The sequence below is a fragment of the Natator depressus genome, chromosome 15, assembly GCF_965152275.1.
Source record: "Natator depressus isolate rNatDep1 chromosome 15, rNatDep2.hap1, whole genome shotgun sequence".
NCBI classification, from domain to species: Eukaryota; Metazoa; Chordata; order Testudines; family Cheloniidae; genus Natator; species Natator depressus.
The window spans coordinates 4,150,646-4,171,302 of NC_134248.1; the positions used below are offsets into that span (position 1 = coordinate 4,150,646).

At 50.5% G+C, this 20,657-nt stretch overlaps 2 protein-coding genes across 3 annotated transcripts in view; one reads left to right on the forward strand and one right to left on the reverse strand.

Moving 5' to 3' along the window:
* Positions 1-20,657, forward strand: part of LOC141999414 (uncharacterized) — a 31,375-nt gene that overhangs the window by 647 nt on the left and 10,071 nt on the right. The gene's annotated exons all lie outside the window — the stretch shown is intronic.
* On the reverse strand, positions 980-19,328 carry LOC141999413 (uncharacterized). 2 transcript variants are annotated; one of them, XR_012642006.1, is made up of 10 exons: positions 18,859-19,328; positions 17,124-17,147; positions 16,551-16,643; positions 15,249-15,325; positions 7,484-7,545; positions 7,181-7,401; positions 4,829-5,953; positions 4,395-4,536; positions 2,600-2,641; positions 1,561-1,658 (listed from the first exon to the last, which is right to left on the reverse strand). XR_012642006.1 is itself a non-coding variant. In XM_074972792.1 (8 exons), the coding sequence occupies exons 1-8, from the start codon at positions 19,127-19,129 to the stop codon at positions 1,387-1,389; spliced, it is 1,062 nt and encodes a 353-aa protein (XP_074828893.1). In that variant the 5' UTR covers positions 19,130-19,328; the 3' UTR covers positions 980-1,386. The 2 variants fall into 2 exon arrangements, 1 of the variants encoding a protein (XP_074828893.1); XM_074972792.1 differs by lacking the exons at positions 4,395-4,536; positions 4,829-5,953 and having other exon boundaries at positions 980-1,658.

Consider the following 20,657-nt stretch of genomic DNA (forward strand, 5'->3'; position numbering starts at 1 on the left):
TGTGAATGGTCAACACTGAGGCCAGGGGCGAGGCAGCTGGAGAGCAGGATCCAGTTCTGAGAAGGGAGCGTTAGACGGCAGATCTGCATGGCAGCAGCATGCCTACGGACCCCAAGACTGGGGCAGTGGCTGGACTCTGTTCAGGCTCTGGAGGCTTAAAACACCCCGGGATTCAGGGAGAGAGGCTTGGATTCCCTCACAGCAGAGCAGGGAGTGACTGGAAGCGGCAGCCCAATCAGAGCTGTGACAGAAGGTAACACAGGCGTGTGGCATTGATACCAGGTTATCTTGGGATTCCCTAGGACAAAGTGAGGCTACGTGAGGCTTCTCGGTGTGAGGGTACCCCCACAGAGCATCCAGGGGTTACACTTTAGATGTAGGAGGGACAGACTCTGCTAACATTAATTTTAGGATGATTTTCTTACTGTAAACCAAACACAAGAGGGGTAGATATGTTTTCTGTGAAAGCTCTCCGGGGGAGACAGCCAGGCCTTAAAGGCCACAGGACAAACCCATCAAGGTGCAGCAAAGCAGCCATTAAAACACTCGGACAATAGCCCCAACCATCACCAGTGGCCTAGCCCAGTACCGCTCCGAGCTGGATGGGCTGGGTTTGGAGAGGAGCCAGCAGGATCTCTCCAGAGACGAAGGAGGACTGTGAAATAGGAAATGGAGTCTCTCCTTGGGTAAAAGGCCGTTTGCTCTACTGACGAGTGACACTCTGAAAGGCATGGGGATGGTCCCACACAGGAGGGTGGGTGCTGAAAGACTGCTGGGCCAGACCAAGGAGGTCAGCTCTAGCCTAGATTCTCTGGGGCAGGACATGGACAGAAGGCTAATCTGTCAGCTGGATCATGTCAGAACTTTCCTTGTCTTCCTCCTTTTCTGCAACGAAACAGGAAAATCACTCTTCTAAAATTTCAGCTAACATTTGGATAGGAGAAAAAATGATTTATGTTTATTTAGAAATGTTCCTCTCTTTCATTCCAAATACAGCTTGTTTAACTGAGAGATCTGCTGTATGTTTGGAAAGATTCAACCCGTTCTTCTGTCTCTGAGGAGAAAACATGCAGAAACCTTGCACAAAGGGGTCTACAAGGTACTGATGGCCAGGAGCCTAAGACCCCTATTTTGTCTAGAGGGTAGAGGACAGAAGGATCTGCTCCCCCAGACTGTGAGTAGGACGAGAGCAGGTAGATCCCAAGAAGAAATGCTGAGAGACCAAGGAAGAGTGAGGTAGAGGTGGCCTAAAGGACACAGTGATGAAAAGCTCCTCGTATCAAACCAGCTTTATGTTGCTGCGTAAGTAACAAAGGTAAGACTATGTTCACACCCCAGACTGGCAGTGGCAGGAGCACAGGTAGCTGTTAGCGGGATCTCCAGGCCCTAGCTGGATTGCTCCAAGTCCTGTACAAGGTAAGGGTCAGTCTCTTTGAGACTCTGGTAGAGTTCTTCTTGGGCCTGAGCTCCTTTCCTCTCAACCAGCTGCAGTAAGGCATCATTCATCACCTTTCGTCTGTTCCGCATACTAAGCAGCTCCTCCTCTTCATCACTGTTCATTGCCTCTATGTCCCGTAAGCGCGCCAGGATGGGATAGATCACTCCCATTCGATTACGGAGCTCCTCCCGGTGCTTCTTCACAAAGGACACGCCTCGAGCTAAAGGAGACACCAGCCCTGCATTACTCTGCTGGGTACGGGAGGTACAACACTGGGTTATTACAGTCCCACTAAATGACCCCATGTCACTGTGGGGTGCAACAGCTTGCCCTGTACTGTAGGGGTGTTCTACTCAAAGTGTGTGGTCAGTTGCATGAAGTCCTTCATGTTGGAATAGGGGGGTTTGTAAAGACCCATCCACGCTAACACCTGCAAGGGGCTGAGGCTCTGATGCAACAGCCCGCACTGCTACACATTCCAGATCATCCCACCAGCCTGTCCCGGGGGTATAGCGAGGGATAAGGAGATGACACTAAGGAAAGGAAAGGAAAGCTTGGGATGGACCTCAGGAGCACAGCTCTCAACAGTGACGTACAGAGGGATCCCTTTGTGAGGAAGGGGTGGAATCTGGGAGTCACTGCAGTGGACAAAGGCAAACGAGAAGGTCTTTCTCCATGTCTAATGTCTATGCTTCAAGCAGGAGGACCGGGCGTGTTAGAGAAGAAATGGAATCCAACTAAAGCTTGTCAACATTTTTCAAACTTTTTTCCAAGTGGTTTTTTTTTTAAATACAAATTCAGTTTTTATTCTGAAATTGTCCGCTTTTTTTTCAACAACCTCCTTCCCCCTTGAAATTAACAATCCAAAGAGTTTTCCCTCTTTGGTATTTTACTCATCCCCTCCCCACCCCCTGCCTTCCCTTCACTCAGCACCTATTTCTAATTTTGCCACTGAAAAACGTGTGGGGGGAGGGGAGGGAGAGGAAGGGGTAATACTGGACAGCTTTAAAGTTTGGGGTTTCCAGGTTGAAGAAAATCAGAAAATTTTCATGTAAATGTTTGAAGAAAACCCCTAGAATTAATTGTTTTTTCATTGAACAAACTGTATTCTGACCAGCTTGAGACTGAGGAAACTGAAAGCTCTGTTAAAATAATACTGACCTGTGAGTGTTTGGGAGGATGCTGCAGGAATTTTAACGTCCCCTAAAAGAGAAAGGGAAGGGATCAGTCAAACATCCTGTCACTTCTCTCATTAGCAGGAGGGTCCAGCAACATTAAAGACCATCAGAGGCTAAGGGCAATCAGAGAAGCTCTGCATTCCCAGAGACCTTCTCCTCCTGTGCTAGCAGGTGTCTCAGCCTTCTCTAAAGTTATACTGGAGTGTCTCCACCTCACAAGGAATCTTGAAATACTTGGTTAATTTCCTGAAGATAATTTCTGAAATCTCCAGAGGAGCCATGATCAAAGATCCTAAAAGTACATTTAAACCACAGGACTTTTTTCAGTGGATTAAGATTTTTGCCATGGATAATGAAGATGGCAGAGCTGAGACACCTGATTTAATGTACATCTCCTGCCTCTGTCTGCCCCCAACACACCTAACTTCGATACCTGGGAAGTTATCTTGATTGAACAACCAGTTTGCACCTAAAGGATAATAGGGTTATAAGGGACAGCCAGCATGGATTTGCCAAGAACAAAGCATGCCAAACCAACCTAGTTTCCTTCTTTGACAGGGTAACTGACTTACTGGATAGAGGGGAAGCAGCAGATATGCCATATCTTGATTTTAATAAGGCTTTTAACACAGTCCCTCATGACATTCTCATAAGCAAATCAGGGAAATGCGGTCTAAATTAAATTACTATAAAGTGAGTGCACAAGTGGTTGAAAGATGATACTCAAAGAGTAATTATCAATGGTTTGCTGCCAAACTGGGAGGGCGTATCTAGTGGGGTTATACAGGCGTCAGTCCTGGGACTAGTCAATATTTTCATTCATGACTTGTATAATGGATGGGAGAGTATGCTTATAACATTTGCAGATGACACCAAGCTGGGATGGGTTGCAAGAACTTTGGAGGACAGATTTAGAATTCAGAACCACTTTGACAAACTGGAGAATTGGTCTGAAATCAACAAAATGAAATTCAATAAAAACAAGTGCAAAGTACTCCACGTAGGAAGCAAAAATGAAATGAGACCTATATAATGGGGAATAACTGGCTAGGTGGTAGGACTGCTGAAAAGCATCTGGGGTTATAGTGGATTGCAAATTGAATATGAGGCAACAATGGGATGCAGTGCCAGTTGCAAAAAAGGCTAATAGCGTTCTGGGATGTATTAACATGAATGTTGTAGCACTGATGAGGCCTCGGCCGGAGCACTGTGTCCAGTTCTGGGCACCACACTTGAAGAAAGATGTGGGCAAATTGGAGAGAGTCCAGAGGAGAGCAACAAAAATGATAAAGGTTTAGAAAACTTCACCTGTGAGGGAAGGTTAAAAACTGGGCCTGGTTAGTCTGGAGAAAAGACGACCGATGGGGTAACCTGATAACAGTCTTCAGATATGTGAAGGGCTGTTACAAAGAGCACAGGGATCAATTGTTCTCCATGTCCGCTGAAGGTAGGACAAGAAGTAATTGGCTTATTCTGCAGCAAGGGAGATTTAGGTTAGACATTAGGAAAAACTTTCTAACTATAAGGGTAGCTAAGCTGTGGAACAGGCTTCCAAGGAAGGTTGTGGAATCCCCATCATTGGAGGCCATTAGGAACAGGTTGGACAAACACCTGTCAGGGATGGTCTAGGTTTACTTGGGCCTGCCTCAGCACAGGGAGCTGCACTTGATGACCTCTCAAGGTCCCTTCCAACCCGACATTTCAGCGATTCTATGAGTTTCAGTCACCATGACCAGCTGCCCAGAAGTTCTGCTTCAATGTCTTACATGTGATCCTACCTGGCCTCACAAACGTCTTCCAAACCAATTTCCCATCTTTTCTGTCTTTCATGTGAAGCTTGATTTCCTTCTCCATATCCGTCATGTAGAGCTCAATATATGACTGCTGGTCTGCAGGGCTTCTATAGCAAAGCTCCAGTTGCTGAGTAAAGATAAAATGACTTATGAGAGTCTCCCACCTCCGCCAAGAGCAGGAGTGAACGATGCTCATTGTTTGCTGTGTCCATTGTGGTCTCTTGGCTTATACTTAGATTGGAAGCTCTTTGGGGCAGGTCCATCTTTTTGTTCTGAGTTTGTACAGCACCTGGCATAAGAGGGTCCTGGGTGACAACTGGGTCTCCTAGGCACTACCACTATACAACTAATGCATAATAATAATTAATTGTTCAGCTTGTTTTGATGCCTCAGTGGAAGTAGAGGACAATCCTACTTACGTCAGGTGTTATCTTTAGCTCTGATGTACCAGACACCTCATACTGAGATCCAAAGTACAGCGCATTGGTCTGAGGAGGTTTGGGAATGTGCTTTGACTCCCACTTCGTTTCTTCTTCTTCAATGGCCTGTAAATTTCAAGCATTGTCATTTCTGAGAGACACAAACAGGAACCCCTGACAAACAGCTCTGCCTTCATTCAGAGCATCTTGAGTCGGAGAGGGAAAAGGCCTGTTGGGTCAACTTGTCCATTCCCCAGCCAAAGCAGGCACCTTCCCTACACTACGTTCTGCTGGGATCTGGTCCAGCCCAGTCAAAAATAACGCAGGTTATGGGGCTGTCACCATTTCCCGGCTGGGAACCTCTTTGAGAGCCTACCAGACCTCACTCTCAGGATGTGTTTCCTCAGACAAACCTGATCACCACTGAAAAGATGGAGGCCTCTGCTTCTGCTTAAAAATACGATGTGATCAAGTAAGGAAAGACTCTCACAATACATACAGACAAGGGAGCAGAGAGAAGGTTGCAAACCGCAATCTTAATTCTGGCATTCTCCAATTAGTGTATGATTGACTTTGCAACCTTAACATTGTTCTTTTAATGTGTGTGTATTTTCCATCGTGATTATAGGCTATAGGATCTACAGACAATGTGGGGGTAGCTCCTGGGGTTCTTACAGTGATCATGTGGTCGCAGCCACTGTAGCTAATGTTGAGTTCTAGCTGCCAACCTAATCCCCTCATTCCCTCACTCAGAGTTTTCATTTTAACCTGGACTCTCCCGTGCCCCAAGGTGACATTTTGTAAAGAAGATTTTTCACTGTTCGGAAGCTCAGTTATACATGGAATATCCCAGGGTGGGGAATGAGGCTCTGGAGAGAACAGCACCTCTTAGTGGGTGCTGGGAGGACCTGGCCTTTAGCTTCAGGAATCACTATGCTGCTGCGTGGTGTGGATATCACCACGATATCACCATGGTCGAACGTATCTTTCTCCAAAGCACGCCGAGCTGGGAGAAGCTGGGATTCTCCAGGACAACACGGAAGACATGGATTCTCGCTGGAGTTTCCAGGGTCATGTGGCCAGCTTCAAAATGGGCGATTTTGCATGAACTTAAATCCCCTCCGTCTGCAGATGGGATAGCGAGGAGAATGAGATGGAAACACCCTGAGCTGGCAGCACCTGTACAATGACTTACACCAACACACAACAGCCATCCCAGACGCCTTACAAGTATAATCAACCGCAGGCTGTGCGCAGCCCTGCCATCGAATCGGGTGCAGAGAGACAGATGGAGTGAGGAGAAGGGGAAGGGAAGCAACAAGAGGGAGGGGGAGGAAGAACAGACTGTGAGAAAGCCAGGTGAGGGCTGGGAGAAGGGTACCCAGGGAAGGGGTCACTCAGGAGGCTTAAGAGACAGGAGAGATAACAAAAGCACAACAAAAAGGAAACCAAACTATTTGCCCCCTGAATAGGAGAGAGAAGGGGAAGCTGTGGGTCTGGGCACAGGGGCAGAGGCAGGGCATGGCCAGCGAGGAGAGATCAGGAGAGCTGGAGGAAGGAAGCACGGAAACAGCTGGGAGCGCTCCTGGATATCACACAGAAGAGTTCCCCTGAAGGAAACCACCGGCCCAGGGAGTGATGGCGGGAAATGAAGCTTGCGAGATCCAGACAGGAAAATGGAGAGGTGGAAGGCCAGGGAAGGGAGAACCAGGGACAGGGACACAATGGCCTGAATCCATTGGCCTGAATGGACACAGAACCCCGGGGGTCTGCCACAGGCTCCCCCCATCCCCCTCCTCTGCTGCCCCAGGGGGTCCTTGCACTCCTGTGTGACGGGCACTTGTCTGACACTCAGGTGTTGGAGGATCTACCCACCATCCCCTGCAGGGGAGCCACACTCTCGTCAGGGTGCGGGATCTACACCCAAACTGGGCCGGACTGTGCTTGGCCCTGCACAGCGAGGAAGAGGAGAGAGAGGCAGCCAGGAGCCTTCCTCTCGGCTGCCTGCTCCCCAGAGCAGGGCCAGGCAGAGTCCCTGCTTGTGCTTCTGTTTCTCACAGACCAGGGTGACAAGCGCTGGCAGCGCAGACGGACCTCCCCCCACCCTAGGGGACCACTGGAGGATGTGCCTCAAAACCCACACTCGCCAGTGGAGCCGAACTGGAGCAGGAGCCAGGAAGGGAGCGGAGGGCACAGTGCAGAGGCCCCCTGCAGCCCGCACTCCCCCAGTGCTCCAGGAGCTGCTGCTGGAGCTAGACCCCCCCAGCCCCACTGGCTGCAGACTGTGGTTCAAAGCCACCATCAGCCCCTGACTCCAGCATCTAGCCCAGTGACGCCCCGTTTCTGCCCTACCTGCAAGGCACAGGAAGTGGGGGAGGTGCACGGCTCGCACCGTGTCGGGCTTGGCCCTGATGTGGAACAGGGGGCCGGCGACCATCCACTCCTGCCTGGCAGATGGGCTCAGACTCTCCGCCCAGGAGCCGTATTCATACTCGATGGTCACTGCTGTGCTCACCTCAAAGCCAAGCCCCGTTTCGGAGCAGTGGAAGGAGCCAGCACTGGGGATGCGAGCTCTGGGGGGTACAATGAAAACGCAGAGGTCAGGCTTGGACAGGGCTTCTAGGGCCACATCCTGCAGCACCCTGGAGCTCCTACCTGTAGACAGTCTTGTTCTCCTCTGTGCCTGGAACAATCTCTGGCGTTACCTCTGGAAGGATCTGAAAGACAGCAAGTTCCAGTAACTAGGGACTTCATAACGGTTACTTCTTGTGACAAGAGGACTCTGCCAGTTACGGTAACGCACCGAGTTCCCTGTCCCATCGCTGCAGAGCCTGGCAATGTGTTAACCAGCTGGATTCTGCTTGTCCCAGAAGCCCCATGTGACATTTCTCTGCTGCTAGATGCTCCCAGGCTGGCGGCTGGCTCAACAAGCGGGGAGGGTCTCACAGCCCAGGCTGAAGTCCCAGCCCAAACATCTGCACTGCTATTTTTAGCCCCGAAGCCCGAGCCCCATGAGCCCGAGTCAGCTGACCTTGCTCTGAGAGTCGGTGCCGTGGGTTTTTGATCACAGTGTAGATGTATCCTTAGGATGTAACAATTCATGATACTGGCAGAACAAAGCTCAGACTGAAAATGGAATAGAATTGCAAGGTAGAAGAGTTGCAGCCGTGTTAGTCTGTATTCGCAAAAAGAAAAGGAGGACTTGTGGCACCCTAGAGACTAACCAATTTATTTGAGCATAAACTTTCGTGAGCTACAGCTCACTTCGTCGGAAAGCTTATGCTCAAATAAATTGGTTAGTCTCTAAGGTGCCACAAGTACTCCTTTTCTTTAAGGTAGAAGAGGTGTCCAACAATCCAGCCTGAGTGAGGCCTGAGCATAATCTAGGGCAGGTAAATGTTAGATGGACACTGGAAGGGCTGATGGGGAATTGGAGAAGAATTACCGAAGACAACAACCAAGAAGAAATCCTTGAAGATGCTCGAAAGCAGGAAGCCTGTGAAAGTCCAGTGAGTCACCAAAGTATCAGGAAGTTGGAGCAATGTTGGACGTTGGAACAGTAAGAGAAACCATGGAGAAATTGAATGAATTCCTTGCATCACCCTTCTCCAGAGGGTTTTATCTGAGAGTTCTGAAGGAATAGAAGAAAAAATTGGCCAAGCTACTAACAAAAATATGGGATCTATTATTTATTAATACACAGGAAACTTGGTTGTGAAACAAAGGAACAGCTCCACAACCTCGAAAAAAGGGGGCCGAGCGTATCATTTCCTTGCTGTTGTGGGTTTATGTCAGGTGTGTTATGTGCGTAGCAGACTTCAAAGCTTCACAATCAAGATTTTTATGTATTAATTTCCTAGGTTGTTGCAGTATTTGAACAGGGGTAAGGGGGAGACTTCTGGAGACGGTTTCAACCAATGGATGGATGGATGCATAGATGGGTGCCAGAGCTGTGCCACGGAAGTTCAGCAGCTGCTGCTGAAGATGGTGAAAATATTGAATAGCTGCTCCTTAAGCGCCATGTGTTCTGTGCACTGAATAAGGCAGAGGTTCGGTGGAAAGAATAGCATGTGATCATGGAATTGAAGACTGTATCATAATGGACATGCACAAGGGGGGTGAATTACGTTTGCACAGACAACCTTACTTCTGGCATTTCCTAAGTAGCTCCAAAGGCCGAGGTGCTAGAGCTGTTCAAAGAAAAGGTCGCCAGAATTTTTTAACATTGGCAAATCAACATATATTCCCCTAGCCTTGTTCTCGGATATGGCTGAACCGTTAAAAAAAAGAATTCAGCCTGAGGCAAACACAGGGGATGGAAAATTTCAGACCAAACGGTTAAGGTTTGGCACATTTCTAAGCTGTAACGGGGTGTTACAATGGGAAGTTTTAGGCAACCTTAATACTGGATTGAGTTATCAGCCCTGCCTATCGCACTGATTGCTATAGAGAAGCTAGATCAGGAATTTCTGTTCTCTCTGTCTCATAACACAAGAAGAAGGGACATTCAATGAAGTTAAAATGTAGCAAATTCAAGGGTGATAAAAGGAAAGACTTTTTCACACAATGAGTGGTTAGCTTGTGAAACTCCCTGGAACAGGAAGTCACTGAGAACAAAAACTTAACGGGATTCAAATATGGAGTGCACATTTATATGGCTATCAAGAATATCCAGAGCTGTCATAATGAATGACAACAAAACCAAAAAAACTTCAAAAACAGACTCCAGGGAGAGACTGCTGAATTGGAATTAATTTGCAAATTGGATACAATTAACTTAGGCTTGAATAGAGACTGGAAATGGTTGAGTCATTATACAAAGTAAAACTATTTCCCCTTGTTTATTCCTCCCCCACCCCCAGTGTTCCTCAGACGTTCTTGTTAACTCCTGGAAATGTGCTGGAAATGGCCCACCTTGATTATCACTTCAAAAGGTTTTCTCTCCTCCCACCCCACTCTCCTGCTGGTAATAGCTCATCTTAAGTGATCACTCTCCTTACAATGTGTATGATAAACACCCATTTTTTTCATGGTCTGTGTGTATATAAATCTCCTCACTGTATTTTCCACTTTATGCATCCGATGAAGTGAGCTGTAGCTCACAAAAGCTTATGCTCAAATAAATTGGTTAGTCTCTAAGGTGCCACAAGTCCTCCTTTTCTTTTTGCGAATACAGACTAACACGGCTGCTCCTCTGAAACCTAACGAAAATCTTGTCTGCTCTGTCGGTCCCAGGATATTAGAGAGATAAGGTGGGAGAGGTAATATCTTTTATTGGACCAACTTCTGTTGGTGAGAAAGACAAGTTTCAAGCTACACAACTCTTCTTCACGTCTGGGACAAGAACTCAGAGATAACAGCTAAAAAGAAAGTGGAACAGATTGATTAGCATAAGTACTTAGCACATATTGTAAGGGACCATTCCAGGTGGAGTGACCCGTCAACACCTATGCAGTCATAGGACAAAAGAGGGGGGTTAATGGGTTACAAATTGTTGTAATGAGCCATAAAGCCAGTGTCTCTGTTCGGTCCATGATTTTTAGCTTGTTTCAAAGTACTCAATTTAAGCTCCCAAGTTCCTCTTTTGAAAGGGTCGTGCAGGTTTCCTTTGAGGATGAGGACTGAGAGGTCAGCTATGGAACATTCGCTTTGTGAAAAGTGTTTGCCCACAGGTCATGTGGTGTTTTTGTCTTTTATCATTTCATCACTCGATCATCATCATTTTATCAAGACTACCCCTCACTGGAGCTGAATTGTCTGTACTCTAACCAAAATGACTAGTTAAGGAGGCCAACCAACAACTCTCCGACACCATAAAGAAGACCCCACACCAAAATTTACCCAGGAATTTGAAGATATAATCAAACTCTTCTCCTAACAACTTGAAGAGAAACTCTACAAACTTATCCCCCAAGAACCCACCCCAGGACCTTCTACGAGCTTCCCAAGATACACAAACAAGCAGGGGCAGCAAGTTATATGGGTCTGTGGTGCCCGTGCTCCAGCAATATTCAGGGCCCAGGGGCCCGGGTCCACCAATGTTCGGGGCCGGGTCTCTCCCCCAGCCCCGCCTGTCACCCTCGGAACCTCCCCCAGCCCCACCTCCTGCCCCGTGCACCTGTCCCGGAGCGTCCCTGCCTGCGCCCTGGGCAGCGGGCAGCTGCCCTGCCACTGCGCTCCCTCGCTGGCCACTGCCACGGCCAGCTACAAAAGGGAGTGACTCCAGAGGCAGGCTGTGGAGGTTGGGTGGAGGTTCAGAGGAGCCTTGGTCTTGCTTAGAGCAGGGAGTGGGACTAGATGACCTCCTGAGGTCCCTTCCAACCCTGAGATTCCAGGATTCTGTGAGAGAGTGAGTGACTGCAGCAGCTCAGGGAGCCCCAGGTGGCTGCTCAGCTGCTCTGGGCTTTTTCTGTCCCTTCGTCTCCTCCGCTTTTCTTTTCTTTTGCTAGTTTCCCTTGTGTGTGGCTATAGCCAGGGCACTCTGACACCCCCCACCCCACGCTTTCTCCTCCCCATCTCCACTTCGGGGGGGAGAAACAGGCTGTTTTCCTGTCTCCTCGCTGCAAACAACTTCACCGCTTCTCCTCCCCCCCCCACCCCCACTGAGCCACCTGCTTTCCCCTCTGTCTCCCTGGGTGCAATGTGGCTTCCTGCTACCCCATGGCCAGCCGGACTCCTCGCTGCACCTCCCGCACATGAGTGGCTCCTTTCAGGGCTTTTCCCGGGGTGCAGCGTGACGTCTCTCCCCGCCCCCAACTCTCTCCGGAGTTGAGGGTGTGGAAAGGTTTGTTGATTGTCAGTTTTCCCTCTGAACTCTTGTCACGCTTGTTTTTGAATGAGGGTTTCTTGCTCCGGGGAAGTGTAACCCCTGGACCTGAGAGGGGCCCTTGGAGCACGTGCAGTGACAGTGGTGCGGGTTGAGTGTCCTGCTGGAGGGAGAGGGGGGCTCTTCCCCCAGAGCTCGCTGCTGCTGGTGGGGAGAGGGCTGGGGGGAGTCCTCTTCTCTGGCCCCAGCCCCGGGACAGCCTGCCTGCACCCCAAACTCCTCATCCCTGGACCAACCCCACAACCCTCACGCATGCACCCCAACCCTCTGCCCTAGCCCTGAGCCCCTCCCACACCCCAAAACCCTCATCCCCAGCCCCACCCCACAGCCTGCACCCCCAGCCAGAGCCCTCACTCCCCTGCACCCCAACCCTCTGCCCCAGCCCTGAGCCCCCTCCTGAACCCCTCATCCCCGGCCCTACCCTGCAGACCTCATCCCCACACCCCAACCCTCTGCCCTAGCCCTGAGCCTCTCCCACACCCCAAATCGCTCATCCCCAGCCAGCGCCCTCATCCCCCCCCCCACTCCAACCCTCTGCCCTAGCCCTGAGCCCCCTCCTGAAACCCTCATCCCTGGCCCTCCCTGCAACCCTCACCTCTGCACCCCAACCCTCTGCCCTAGCCCTGAGCCTCTCCCACACCCCAAACCGCTCATCCCCACCCCCAGCCAGAGCCCTCATCCCCCCACACCCCAACCCTCTGCCCTAGCCCTGAACCCCCTCCCAGACCCCAAACCCCTCATCCCCAGCCCCACCCCAGAGCCCTCACCACCAGCCAGAGCCCTCATCCCCCCCCCACAACTCCACATTGTGCAATATAGGGAAACTGTTAAACACTTACTGTTTCCAGTCCATTTTTACATTATTTTAAAAAATATATATCGGCTTACAAGGCAGGTGTTGGGGGTGGAGGGGTGGAACTTGGACCCGTTCTGGGCACCACCAAAAATTATACAAACCCGCTGCCCTGCAAACAAGGGAATCCAGGCAGACCCATCATATCTGGCCACGGCACTCTTACTCTTCGGGGGGCTGGGGCACATGACTTACGAGGAAAGGCTGAGGGAACTGGGCTTGTTTAGTCTGCAGAAGAGAAGAGTGAGGGGGGATTTGATAGCAGCCTTCAACTACCTGAAGGGGGGTTCCAAAGAGGATGGAGCTCGGCTCTTCTCAGTGGTGGCAGATGACAGAACAAGGAGTAATGGTCTCAAGTTGCAATGGGGGAGGTCTAGGTTGGATATTAGGAAACACTATTTCACTAGGAGGGTGGTGAAGCACTGGAATGCGTTACCTAGGGAGGTGGTGGAATCTCCATCCTTAGAGGTTTTTAAGGCCCGCCTTGACAAAGCCCTGGCTGGGATGATTTAGTTGGGGATTGGTTCTGCTTTGAGCAGGGGGTTGGACTAGATGACCTCCTGAGGTCTCTTCCAACCCTAATCTTCTATGATTCTGTGAAAGAATATCAGGACTCAGAGGAGTCAACCTCAAACCACTCACCACACAAAGAGCCAGCTTCCTCCAGGACACAACCGACTTCCTCCACAAACTCAGCAACATTAACAGTCTCCCTCAGAACAGCAGCCTTGCCACCATGGAAGTCACTTCCCTATAAACCAACAGCCCTTGGAATGACAGCCTAGCTGCCTGCCTCAAATTTCTACATGACAATGGACAGCCCTCAGAGATCCACCCCAAACACATCACCAGATTCATCCATTTCATCCTCCCCCAGAACAATTTTACATTCCACAGCAAACACTGTACAAACCATGGGAACAGCCATGGTGTGAGGATGGCTCCCCAATATGCCAATCTCTTCATGCATTTCTGGACAAATGCATCACAGAACCAATGATAGACCTGAGACACATCAATGATATTTTCATCCTCTGGTCAGACAACTTAAACTCCCTAATAGATTTCCACCACAACTTCAACAACCACCACCCCTCCATTAAACTCTCTCTGGAACAACTCCACACCAGCATCATCTTCCTGGACATCACGATCAGCTTCAGCAATGGAACCCTACAGACAACTGTATACCCCCGGATCACTGCACCTACCTTCATAGATCCGGTAATCAGCTGCAACACACCAAGATATGTGTTATCTACAGCAGGCATTCAGATACCACAGAATATGAGCCGAGGAGAAAGTCTGGGATATACACCTTAATACACTCAAAAGCACCTTCACCAAAGAAGCACACTCCGCCAGAGGAACCATGATCAAAGATCCTAAAAGTGCATTTAAACCACAGGACTTTGTTCAGTGGATTAAGATTTTTGCCATGGATAATGAAGATTATCCCCCAAAAGTGTCCCCCCACAGCTCCTGCCTCCCAGACCCTGGGGTGAGGGCTTAGGGCCCCACACAGCCCCCCTGCAGGGGGGCTGCATAGGGCACTCAAATGGCTAGGGATGGCCCTGCCTATGACCCCACACTGAAAACCATGCGGGGTATCATCAAATAACGACAACTCATACTTGATGGGGACCCCATCCTGAAAGAAATCTTTCCGGAACCCCTACTTCTAGCCTTCAAACCACCCCCCCACTTCTCCAGGCTCATCCGCAGAAGCAAGTTCCCCACAGACCAGGACACGCCATCTCAAAGTGGCAACAGACCCTGCCAGAACAACAGCTGCAAAACCTGTAGACATCTCCACTGCTTCAATGATCAACACCCCACACAACACACCTTTCAAGATCCATACGATTGGCATGTGTAGGATCCAACATGTGGTGTACCTCATCCAGTGCACTAAATACCCCAATAACAGCTATGTGGGTGACACCAGACAATCACTGCACTCTGGAGAGAACTTACACAGGAAAATGATAAAAGACAAAAACCTCCTCTCACCTGTGGGATCACTCTATATCTGATCTATCCGTCCTCATCCTCAAAGGAAACCTGCACAACACTTTCAAAAGACGAGCCTGAGAGCTTAAATTCATTACTCTGCTGGACACTAAAAATCATGGACTGAACAGACACTGGATTTATGGCTCATTACAACAATCTGTAACCCACTAAAACCCCCACTTTTATCCAATCACTGCGGAGGTGTTAAAGGGCCACTCCACCTTGAAGGATCCCTTACAATAGGTGCTAAATACTTATGGCTAAACAATCTATTCCACCTTCTTTTTAACTGTTACCCTGCTCTGAGTTCTTTGCCCAGACCTGAAGAAGAGCTCTGTGCGTAGCTTGATAGCTTGTCTCTCTGACCAGCAGAAGCTGGTCCAATAAAAGATATTACCTCCCTCACCGTGTCTTTCGAATAAAAATATTGGCAGGGATATTAAACCTTGTGCTTCAGGGCTTAGACCAATCTCTCACTGTTAGGGACCAGGATGCGTCCTAATGTGGGGGCAGATTACCCCACAACTGCCTCCTGTGGGGTTCTTCCTCCTTCCTCGGGAGCACCCGGCAGTGGCCATGCTCAGAGACAGGATCACTCAGGTCTGATCCAGGTTGGCAATTCCTGTTCTCCTGACCTCTATTATTGTCACATTTCCTTTGTGTCCCGCAGTGGGAACTGTTAAACTAACTGACATGTCTTTGACTGTGAGAAAACAGCCCCTTACCACTCCAAAACACCTGTTGCATTTTCCCTTTAACACGACAGAGTATCGAAACGAAGCCACTGCTCTTCTTGCTCGTCCTAGAGAGGGAACACAGATAACATCACATATTGAAAACTGTGTCTGTCGGGTGATATTTGTGTTTCTAGAGCCAGTATAAGGCCGTGGCGTTCACACGCTGGGCGCTGGAGCTCAGCACAGCACAGGACTCCCCACCCTGAGCTGGCAGAATTTCCTTAGAACAGGTTTTACATGCAGAGTGGGGTGTCTGTTAGGACAGACTGGGGTTGCAGCCACTCGGCTCCCCCACAACCAGTGCGCCTGCCCCACTCCCCATGAGCTCGTTCTGCTGGGAGAGGCTGGAGTCGGATTTGGGCTGGGATGCTCTGGGTCGATGCCCCAGTCCCTTCCCTTGTGGTGGAATCTTGTGCTTCAAAATCAAACTTTTCATTTAAAATAGAAAATCAAGCCTCTAGCACCCGTGGTTACAAAGATCAACTTCAAAACATGGCCCAGGTGAACCCAATGCTGTGATGTCTGCCTGAATCTGCCGACAGCCTGAAACAACAGCTCTGAGAGGGGCAGGAGTTCCATGTTCACATTCACAGGAAGGGGGGCAAACGGTGAAGCTCTCAAGATGACAATTTAAAGGGTTGACACCAATAACCATTTCACAGCTCAGGAGGGGAGAGGGACAAGCATACAAGGAAGAGCTGCACAAACTATACGACTGGAAGACCATTTTAGTCTCACAGCTGGGTGGGTTTTGGTTGTGGGAAGCGGTGCTGGAAAGCGGGGGGTCATGGCCCCCTCCTTTTAAAAATGAGAAGGTCATGCCCCCCTTTTTAACATGGGCTTGTAGTTTGGCTGGGCAATACCACCCACTTCCTCCCAAACTACGCCATGTTAAAAAGTGGGGGGACATGTCCCCCTGATACCACCCAGTTCCAGCACCTGTTGCCCCCCCCCCCACTTCTACAAAGATTCTGGTGCTCTTGGTTGTGGGTGGAGGATGGTAGACTATCACAGTCTACCCTCACCTCGCAATGAACCCTGAAGGTAGCAGGGGGCTCCCCACAGCCAGTGTTTCTACCACCCTTCTGTCTGGGAGAGGCTGGGACTGGAGTACCTGGGGGCTCCCTCACAGCCAAAGCTTCTGCAGCACCTCCTACTGGGAGAGCCTGGTACTGCAATCATAGGAGGCTGCTCTGCAGATCCTGTCATATTCTCTTGCTAGCATTTCATTGTTTTCTCTGGAGGTTTTATTTCTGCATCGCCCAATTATAATTTCTTGAGGCCCCTTACGTGTTTGTTCCTCAAGTTCTGCTTTGTCTGGAGATGACGAATGTGGCTGGGCTTCCTCTCTGCCTTGTGCAGTTCCAGCAGGAAAGTTGCGGACTGGAATGACAGGGAAACCACGATCACTTGAGATCATGTTCTGGGAAATAACCCAACACAGACTGGACACCCAGAGAGCAGTTTGCACCCTAGCACCCAGCGTTTCTGTTGGTAACGCCAGTGCCATCCCTGATCCCACCCCATAACTCCTCTGCCCTCCCACAGCTTAACATTGTATTGCCTTTCTGCTGCACTAACGCCACCGTCAGGGCTTGGTCTAGGATGCTGTCTCCATTTGATAGATGGGGAAGCGAGTAGAGGTGAGACGCAGTGACACACCGAAGGCCATACTGCAATTCACTGGCAGAGTGGGGAAGAGAGCCCATTTCTTGACTCTGTATTCAGTCCTCTAGATTAGAACACAGCCAGGCTTCCTCAATCTGTCCCTGCAGACCCAGGATCCAGCCTGTTGCTCTCTGCCTGAGCAGCTGTTTTAAAGGGAAAACATTTCAAGTGGAAAAATACAGCGGCTCTTCTTACCTGGAAAACCACCACCACCGCGCACTGCAAAACAAACATCAGAGAGTGAGATAAGGACCCTCAGCCCCCTGAGGAGAAGTATCCCCCTCCCACCTTTTCCCCACTGTCCCAGTCCTGCTCTCAGCCCCTTTAGAAAGAAGCCTTTTGCTGTCATATTATGTCCCAGATGGCTGTCCCCCTCTCCTCCACTGAATGGTGCTGGGGCTCTGCTATTTCTAGCCTGCTGGGACAGGAGGGTGAGACCCGTAAAATTATTACCCTGCAGATTTGCTGCTCTGTTACTGGATAGAAAGACTATGGGGTGGGCTGCTGCGTGTTAGATGTGAAAATAGTATCTAAGCTCCTCCTACTAGAGAACAAACCCCGCCCTTCCCTTGGTAGAACTCGAGTGTCTATTCAATCCCACCGTCTCCTTATACCTCAGCAGTATAATCCATTGGCTCTTCATTCAGCAATCCTGGTTATGCTTTCTTTTGGTTCAGCTGATCCGTCCTCTTTGTAAAGGCCGTCACCAGCCCCTCATAAGGACAACATCACCCAGCTTCCCCCTGTGACACTGCACCTCACATCTGAGATTTCCTGGGATTTCAAACTAACATGTAAACAATGGCGTCGGCTTGCAAAAAGCAGAATCATTCATAGACATGTGACTTGCCCAGGTGGCTACAGACTCCACCTTGTCGCTGTGATGTTGCACAAGAGAGAGACTATAAAAGGCCCTGGAAACCCCTCCATTTTGTCTTAAATCCTACTTTATACAGAGTAAAACGGATTTATTTGGGGTTTGGATCCCATTGGGAACTGGGTATCTGGGTGTTGGAGACAGGAGCACTTCTTAAGCCATTTTCAGTTAAGTCTGCAGCTTTTGGGGGACGTGGTTCAGACCTGGGTCTGTGTTTGCAGCAGGCTAGCGTGTCTGGCTCAACAAGACAGGGTACTGAAGTCCCAAGCTGCCAGGGAAAGCGGGCTCAGAGGTAGTCTCAGCACATCAGGTGGCAGTCCCAAGGGGGTTTCTGTGATCTAACCGGTTGCACCCCCCAGCCCCCAATCATTCACTCTCCTGGCCACCTGTAGCGGGCCAGTTAGCCCGCTCCTGGGGGGGGAAAAAAAAAAAAAAAAAAAAAAGGGTACGCTGATTGGGAAAGCAGCCACAGCTGGGGCTATGCCCCAATCAGGCCACAGCTAGCCCTCTAAAAGGGCTGGAAGAGTCTCTCTCCAGCCTTGACAGGAGAAGGACTAGGCTGACTAGGAGCAGGGCAGGGCAGGGCAGGGCAAAGGCCAGAAGATCTGGGGAGCTCCAGCCTGGCTAAAGGCCAAACAGGTACTGGGGTTGCAGAGGCTGTAGCCAGGGGTTAGGAGGAGGCAGCTGGTCTGACCCCCACCTCCTTGCCAATGATGAATGGCCTTTTACAGACTGCAGTCTGCCCCAGTGAGTGGGGGCTAGATAATGACTGGCAGTAGCCACTGAGGCAAGGTGGGGATTGAGGGTTGGGGGTTCCCCTGGGAGGGTACTGAGGAGGGCAGAACTCCAGGGTAAGGGGCACCGGGGTCTGGGAGGGACACTGGGGCCTGAGGTAGTTGAACCACCGGCCAGCAGAGGGCGCTCGGAGCTGGACTCGAGCTAATTCCCAGGATAACCAGCAGGAGGTGCCGCAGTGGTGAGTCTTCACTTTGCTACATCGCCCCATCCAGCCCCATCTCCTGCACTCTTTTCCCATCCTCGCCCAGCACTTACCGCTCAGTACCAAACGGACAGTGCCGTGATTGGTCACCCCTTGGTGCTGCAGACTCCCGGCATCTTTCAGCTGTTTGCTTCCGAATATCAGTCTCATCTGGTCAACAGTGCCATTGAAAATATCATTTTCAATCAGCTTCCTCTTCAGATCCGCCCCGGTGTCATCCCAGCAAACATCCAGGGCACTCGTTGTGCCAGTTAACTCTTTAATAAAGATTGTGCCGTGTGCCCCGCCCACGGCTGCAGAGCTCTGGGTGGGTCTGGGCTCCATAATGTCTGAGCCCTGCGTTATGGAGAGATGCACAGACCCGGAGAGTGGATTCCTCAGAGCCCCCCGCTCCTTTCTCTGGATTTAGGGATCTTCTCTGCCCCCAGCAGAGCCCCAACTCCCAGGGACTCTGCCTGAAGCAAGCCGTAGGCCGGCCGGCCTGCCTTTCCCTCCACGCCCCAGCTCAGCTCTCAGCCGCTTCCGGAGAAACTGAAACTCCCAGCTGGCCAGGAGCCCAGGCCTCGGAGCCTGGCGGGTGTTTCTGCAGCTGCGCTGCCCAGGGCTGCCAGGGGGATTGTGGCTTCAAACAAAACCCGGGGCTGCTGGCATTTTCTCCTGTGTTGCACAGCCCCCGTTTTTGTAATCTGCCCCACATAGGCCCCTCTTCATTCCCCACTTCTCATGTTAACCCTCCCTGATGTCTTGCCTCTGCTCCTCTCTCCTGCTTCCTAGAGGTTGTTGGGTTCTCTTTTCTCTCCCTGCTCTCTCCCTCTCCTCTCCTCTCCTCTCCTCTGGCCTGCAGAGGCTGAGAAGTAATTTCCTTCCTCTTCCCCCTCCCTGAAATCCCCCCCTCAGTTCTGGTCCCCTTTCTCCTCCCCTCACCAATGTTCCCCCCCGTTCCCCCTTCATCTCCCCCAGGTCTTACCTTTGTTCTCATTTCCTCTCCCTCCTTCCACTGTTGTCTCATCACTGGCCCGACGGCAATGTCCAGTGTTATAGCAGCGTGTGGGCTGAAGGATATTGGAGTGCCGGGCGTGGGACGATGTTAATCTCTTATATTGGACCAGCTCCCGTTGGTGCGAGAGACAAGCTTTCGAGATCACAGATTCAGGGCTGGGAAAGGTACTCAGGGGGTCACAGCTAAACACAAGTTCAGAGAGTTCAGGGGAAGGGACCTTTCCCCTTTTGCTCCTCTCCCGCGTTGGGCCAACTGAGGGACCCCTCCTCCACCCTGTGCAGCTGGGAGGCTGAGCTCTCAGGGCCACTGATAAGGAGACAGTGGGGGGCCCTGGGGGAGGGGCAGCTGCAGGAGCCTGGCTGCCTGTACCAGCTACCCGCCAGCTCCTGTGATCAGGACCCTGGCTGCACTCAGGCACGCCAGGCCCAGAGGCTTCTCTTTAATTACCTTCGTGATCCCAATACCATAAGGGCGTTCGCAGTGCAGCGGCTGCAGTGCCCTATAGAGAGCCAGTGCCGCTGGAGCCCGGGCTCCTGAGGGAGCTTGCAGCACTTGCAGTGATAGTGAGGGGGGAAACAAACATCTGTCTAAAACATCAATTAAATTTAACCTGTGGCTGCAAACAGTAAAATGCCTTAATAATATCTAGGTGGTGTTTGCAGGGTGTCCCTGCAGGGCAGAGTTAAGGCTGTCAGGCTGCATTTCCAGTGTTTAACACATTTGGATTCCTTTAAGTTCCACCTTGACTCTGAATTTCCATGTTTATAAGGCTTGTTTGCAGATAATTGCAACATCTCTGTAAGATATTTTCCCTTAAATTGCTAACATGCTCTCAGCCTTTATTGCATTTTA